General features: G+C 50.4%; 1 protein-coding gene across 1 annotated transcript in view; it reads left to right on the plus strand.

The window, feature by feature from the left end:
• The window catches only part of LMNB2 (lamin B2), a 20,652-nt gene that overhangs the window by 8,310 nt on the left and 5,398 nt on the right, over positions 1 to 6,944 (plus strand). Inside the window, exons 5-7 of the mRNA XM_006754124.2 lie at positions 5,992 to 6,162; positions 6,297 to 6,422; positions 6,671 to 6,891. Of these exons, the coding sequence (XP_006754187.1) occupies positions 5,992 to 6,162; positions 6,297 to 6,422; positions 6,671 to 6,891 (518 nt within the window). The remainder of the gene's footprint in view (positions 1 to 5,991; positions 6,163 to 6,296; positions 6,423 to 6,670; positions 6,892 to 6,944) is intronic.

Here is a 6,944-nt window from a genome sequence, read left to right on the forward strand (position 1 = left end):
CAGTGTTTTGTTTTGTGTTTTTTTTCGGGTAAATAATCAGAAGAGGATTTGCTGGGTCATAAGGTATTTCTGTTTTTAATTTTTGAGGCACCTCCATATTGTTTTCCATAGTGGCTACTCCAGTTTATAATCCTACCAACAGTACAACAGAACAAGAGTTCCCTTTTGTCAACACTTGTTGCTGATTTATTGATGATAGCCATTCTGATAGGTGTGAGGTGAGATCTCATCGTGATTGGGTTTTAATTTGCATTTCTCTGATGATTACTGAGAAATGACATTGAGCATCTTTTCATATGTCTATTGGCCACTTGTGTGTCACCTTAGGAAAAGGTCCTCTGCTCATTGTTTAATAGGATTGTTTTGTTTTAACTGTTGAGCTGTATGTATAAGTAAGTTCTTTATATACGCTGGGTATTAATTAGCCTCGTGTCTGCGGTAGTGTGTGCAAATACCTTCCCCATTTGGTTGGTTGCCTTGTTTTGTTTTGTTTTTTGTTAATCCTCTCCCTAGGACAGGGGTGGGCAACCTTTTTGTGAGTGTGCCATAACCAGCAAAATCTCTGACTCAAAATTCTTCTGCGTGCCAACCCTAATTTTTTGAGAACACGTTACGCCTACTTGATATCTCTTAAGGTGTGCGTATGTGAAGAACCTTGAAGAAATAATAAAATTCATTCGAGTGACAAAAACACAGTATATGATGATGAAAAATACATTTATTTCTTAATGTATACATGTACACTGATAGTCCGACAGAAAACTTTATGACTCCGTTTGATATTATCAGTGGGACTTTTGCTGCTGCATCACTGATGATAGAGATTTTACATCAGGTTTATATTTCGTGACCTTCAGAGATATGCACGAGCTACTACTTTCATCCGTCAGGCTACTCCTATTATGAGACTTAACAAAATTCATCACTGAGAACAAAGACTCACAAGCGTATGTGGATGAAACCAAAACACTGGTTGGATCTAGGAAGGCAAGGAGAGTTAAGGCAGAGGCATAGAAATTGCTCTTCCCCTCTCTCGTCAATCCATGTCTATGGTCGTTAAGGTAACTTGTTATGTAAAATTATTTATTTATCTAAGATGCACCTACACTGAATTTATCTGAAAAATAAAAAAGTCGATATTAAGAAAAAAAATTGTAAATGGAGATTATAAGAGAGGGTTTTGCATGCCAGTAAAAGTTACTGGCGTGCCAGGGGTTGCCCACCCCTGCCCTAGGCTATTTTTCCCATTGATTTTTCAGAGGGAGTGGAAGGGAGGGGGAGAGACAGAGAAACATTGATGTGAAAGAGACACATCGATTGGTTGCCTCCCACAGGTGCCCCAACAGGGACTAGGGATCAAGCCTGCAGCCCAGGTACATGCCCTTGACTGAACCAAAACCGCAACTCTTCAGTCGGAGGGCCAATGCTCTAACCACTGACCCAAACTGTCTAGGGCTGGTTGCCTTGTATTTTATTGTTTCAGGTCTTACACTTAAGACTTTAATGTAATTTGGGTTCATTTCTGTGTGTGGTGTCAGCAGTCTAGTTTCACTCTATTGCATGTGGCTGTCCAGTTTTCCCAGCACCATTTATTGAAGAAACTTCCCTTTCTTAGACAACATTGTATGTTTTTGGTTCCTTTGTTGAAGATTAGTGCCCATATGAAAGTGTTTCTGGGCTCTCAATTCTGTCCCATTGGTCTATGTGTCTTTTTCTGCCGATAGGGTACTATTCTATTGTGGCTTTTTATTTTATTTTCTTGATTTCAGAGAGGAAGGGAGAGGGAGAGAGAGAAACACCAATGATGAGAGAGAATCATCAGCTGCCTCCTGCACGCCCCCTACTAGTGATCAAGCCCATAATCCCAGCATGTGCTCTGACCAGAAATCTAACCGTGACCTCCTGGTTCATCGGTCAACACTCAACCACTTAGCCAGGCCATATTGTGGCTTTTTGTTGTTGTTTTGTTAATCCTCACCTGCGGATATTTTTCTGTTAATTTTTAGGGAGAGTGGAAGAGAGGGGGAAAGACAGAAACATCGATGTGAGAGAAACACATTGATTAGTTGCCTCCTGCACAAGTGCTGACCAGGGCCAGGGTTAGGGAGGAAGGAGCCTGCAACCAAGGTATGCGCCCTTGCCTGGAATCGAACCCAGAACCCTTTGGTCCACAGGCCGACACTCTATCCAGTGAGCCAAACCAGCTGCAGCGGGGGGCCTGGCCCTGATCTGCAGGCGGATGGTGGAGCAGGTGGGATGGTGGAGCAGGCGGGATGGTGGAGCAGGTGAGGGGCAGCACCAGGCCAAGGCGAGGTGCCAGGAGGGGCTGCAGGGCTGCGAGGCTGGGGGTGTGAGCTGGCGCCCAATCTCCACAGGCCACCACGAGGGACCCCACCTGCGCACAAATTCATGCACTGGGCTATTTCTTCCAGAATTCAAAGAGGCCCATTTAAGTGTCATGCTTATCTTTGTGGTGAATAGTGGAAGGAAAGCAACATTTTTTTCACTTTAGATCAGCGGTTCTTTGGGGGTCGAACGACCCTTTCACAGGGGTCGCCTAAGACCATGGTCGGCAAACTGCGGCTCGCGCGCCACATGTGGGTCTTTGGACCCTTGAGTGTGGCTCTTCCTAAGCCTTAGGAGTACCCTAATTAAGTTAATAACAGTGTACCTACTTATATAGTTTAAGTTTAAAAAATTTGGCTCTCAAAAGAAATTTCAGTCATTATACTGTTGATATTTGGCTCCCAGTTGACTAATGCGTTTGCCGACCACTGGCTAAGACCATCGGAAAACACATATATAATAACATATTGTTTTTGTGATTAATCACTATGCTTTAATTATGTTCAATTTGTAACAATGAAAATACATCCTGCATATCAGATATTTACATGACGATTCATAACAGTAGCAAAATTACAGTTAAGAAGTAGCAACGAAAATAATTTTACGGTTGGGGGTCACCACAACATGAGGAGCTGTATTAAAGAGACGCGGCGTTAGGACGGTTGAGAACCACTGGGCTAGGGCCGTCTGTGGTTTTGTATGGTTTGAAGTTGGGGAGTGTGATACCCTTGGTTATTCATGGTACCTGATGGACTGTTTCTCTGCCCACGTACAACAGTGAACTCTTGTTTAGTTTTGCTTTTATCAGGTCAGCAGGTTCATAAGTAGAGGTTTTCTTTTCCTTTCCAGCAGGAGGTTCAACAGTGCCAGTTTATTTTCCTCTCACCTGCATGAGGGCAGTTCCAGGATCTGGGTGAGGCGGTGTCACCTGGGTCATGGAAAATGCTCCATACACCCCAAGGTGGTGGGCACCCCTCTGTCTTGGGTCAGGTGGTGCCTCGGGCCTGTAGGTTTCCAGTGCTGCCTCCTTGTTTTGTTTTTTTAATCCTCACTCAAGGATATTTTTTCCATTGATTTTGAGAGACTAGAAGAGAGGGAAGTGGAGGAGAGGGAAGGAGAGAGAGAGAGAGAGATTGGTTGCCTCTCTGCCCCGACCAGGACCAGGGATATTGAACCTGCAACTGAGGGACATTCCCTTGACCAGGGATTGAACCACGAGTGACCCTTTGGTCTGTGGGCCGACGCTTTAACCACTTGCCCTGGCTGGGTTTCTCAATGGTTAGAGTGTCAGCCCACAGACTGAAGGGTCTCGGGTTTGATTCCCAGTCAAGGGCATGGAACCTGGGTTATGGATTTGATCCCCGACCCCAGTCGGGGCACATTCGGGAGTCAACTAATCGATGTGTGTCTCTCATGTCAATGTTTCTCTCTCTCTCCCCCGCCCACCTCCCTCCCTTCTACTGTCTTAAAATCAATGGAAAAAGTATACTTGGGTGAGGGTTTTTTAAAAAGATGGACACTTGTCATTGGGTTTAGGGCCCACCTGAATAATCCAGGGTGATCTTGCCTTGAGACCCATAACTTAATTATATCTGCAAAGTCTTTTTTCTTTTTTTAAAAAAAATATATTTTGTTGATTTTTTACAGAGATGAAGGGAGAGGGATAGAGAGTTAGAAACATCGATGAGAGAGAAACATTGATCAGCTGCTTCCTGCACACCTCCTACTGGGGATGTGCCCGCAACCAAGGTACATGCCCTTGACCGGAATCGAACCTGGGACCTTTCAGTCCGCAGGCCGATGCTCTATCCACTGAGCCAAGCCGGTTACAGCAAGTCTTTTTTCTTTTTAAATTAAGGTCACACTCAGGTTCTGGGGATTAGGATATGGCTATACCTTTTTTTTTTTTTTTTTTTTTTTTTTTACAGAGGGGTAGAGAGAATCATCGATTGATCAGTTGCCTCCTGCACATGTCCCAGTCGGGGATTGAACCCTCCACCCTTTGGTGTATGGGATGATGCTCCTACCAAGGGAGCCACACTGGCCAGGGTGCAGGTATACCCTTATGGGGCCACCATTCAGTCCACTCCAGGCCTCCCCATCGAAGGGCAGGGTGGGCCAGCACTCCCCTCTGTTCCTGGGCCTGGTCACCTCTCACCCCCAACTTCGTAATCCCTGTGCCTTGGCTCCCCGGCATAGCCAGGCCGGGCTGGGAGGGGTTGAGACCCCACAGTCAGAGCTAGGGCTCTGTGTCCTCTGGGAGGGGCCCATGTGGGGACCCTCCCACATCATCATCACAGGGCCCATTGTGCTGCCATGGCCCAGGTGGAACCCTGGGGCCGGGCAGTGGGCAGTTCCTGGGCCGGGAGAGCTGCTGGCAGGAGGGCACACATGCTGCTGAGAAGTGGTCTGTGGCTCCAGCCAGGCCCCATGACAGCCAGGGCCTCCAGGGGAGGCGGGGAGAAGGCCAGGAGAGCTGCCGAGGAGGCACCCACGAAGGTACCCAAGTCTGCCAAGGACCAATGAAGAGGCCCGTGTGGGGTGATGGGAGGACACCGTGGAAGGGGTCCTTGAGGTGGGCTGTGATGCGCTCCTGGGGGGGACCACGAAGCGGACTGTGAAGGGAGCCATAGGGGTGCAGTGAGGGGTGTGCAGGGCACTGCAAGCGGGACCTGGCGGGTAGCTGTGGGACGTGTGGTGAAGGGGGGTGTGCTGTCATGGGTCCCACAAGAGTCATTAGTTCTGTGAACGTGATTGGCTTCCTGGGGTGATACTCCTGTTGTACTTACAAACGGATGACACAGTGACGGCGACTGGTTTCTGAGCTGGCACGGGTGGGAGAGGATCCTCGTCCTCTGGAGCCCCCTAGCCTGCCCCCCACCTGTACTTGGCCCCACCGTGAGCCGGGGGCAGCTGCATCGGTGCACTTGTGGTTGGACTTCGCCTGCTGGTTTACTCAGCTGTCACCGTCACACCCCCTAGTGTCCTGATGGCCAGATGTCTCGGGCCCTGGGCACCTGGGACAGACCTGGTCAGAAGTATTTTTTATTAACAACTTCGTTGAAATATTCCCATGTCATAAAGCTTTTAGAGTGGTTTTTAGTATATTCAACACGGTTGAGCAACCATCACCTCTAATTCTAGAACATTTCATCACCCCAAAAAGAAGCCTGGCACCCATTAGCAGTTGCCCCCAAACCCCTCACTTCCCGAGGATGTGCCTGTTCTGGACAGTCCACATACATGGACGCACACACGTTGTGGCCTTGTGTGCCTGGCTCCTCTCACTGGGCACCATGTGTTCAAGGACCATCCAGGCTGTAGTGAGCGTCAGTGCTCCACTCCTTTTCGTGGCTGAGTCATACTCCACTGTGTGGACGAACCACGTTGTGTTTGTTCATCATTTGAAGGACGTTTGGCCGTGTGCTCTCTGGTGATTGTGAAATGTGTCTTCATTAATAATTTGTGAAGCCGGGGTGACTCCTCACAGGTTCCGTTTGCACTTTTGAGCCCTCGCTTACACCCGACACTTGGGTGGAAGACACTAGTGAGCAGGATGGGTTGGTGGCAGCGCGGGGGGTGTTAATCCCCGGCCCACGAGCCTGCTACCTGCCTCAGTGGGTCAGCGTGCTCTGTCCCCAGGAGGTGCGGGAGACACGCCGGCAGCATGAGCGGCACCTAGTGGAGGTGGACAGTGGCCGGCAGCAGGAGTACGACTTCAAGATGGCACAGGCACTGGAGGAGCTGCGAAGCCAGCACGACGAGCAAGTGCGGCTCTACAAGCTGGAGCTGGAGCAGGCCTACCAGGCCAAGGTGCTGGTGGGAAGGGGGCAGATGGCGGGTGGGATGGATGGGATGGGACAGGGAGGGGGAACAGCACAGGTGGGAAAGGACAGGTCCTCTTGCCCCACACCCAGTGCCTCATCTTCCTGCTCCTGTCTCCTCAGCTGGACAATGCCAAGCTGTGCTCTGACCAGAATGATAAGGCCGCCAGCGCTGCCCGTGAGGAGCTGAAGGAGGCACGCATGCGAGTTGAGTCCCTCAGCTACCAGCTCTCCAGCCTCCAGAAGCAGGTGATTCACGGGAGTCCCTGCCTGCCCCTGCCCCACAACCCAGCAGTCCTTCCTCCCGCCTGGGGTAGTAGATGCAACCTTGAAGGTCAGGCACCCGGCCTCCCATCCCCAAGTGAGGCTCCCAGCTGCTGCCTCCCCCCTCCCCACACACACACACGCCAGGCCTGGTCTGTTCTGGCTTGGAGCCAGGTGGGCTTGTTATGACCCACACAGGCCGCCCTGACCTGGCCCTCGGACCCCCTCCCCAGGCTAGTGCAGCTGAGGACCGGATCCGGGAGCTGGAGGAGGCCATGGCCGGGGAGCGTGACAGGTTCCGGAAGATGCTGGATGCTAAGGAGCTGGAGATGACGGAAATGCGAGATGTGATGCAGCAGCAGCTGGCCGAGTACCAGGAGCTGCTGGATGTCAAGCTGGCTCTGGACATGGAGATCAGCGCCTACCGCAAGCTGCTGGAGGGCGAGGAGGAGAGGTGGGGGGAAGTGGGAGACAAGGTAGTGAGGGGAGGTGGGGAAAGGGGGAGGC

The sequence above is a fragment of the Myotis davidii genome, unplaced genomic scaffold (assembly GCF_000327345.1).
Source record: "Myotis davidii unplaced genomic scaffold, ASM32734v1 scaffold551, whole genome shotgun sequence".
NCBI lineage: Eukaryota > Metazoa > Chordata > Mammalia > Chiroptera > Vespertilionidae > Myotis > Myotis davidii.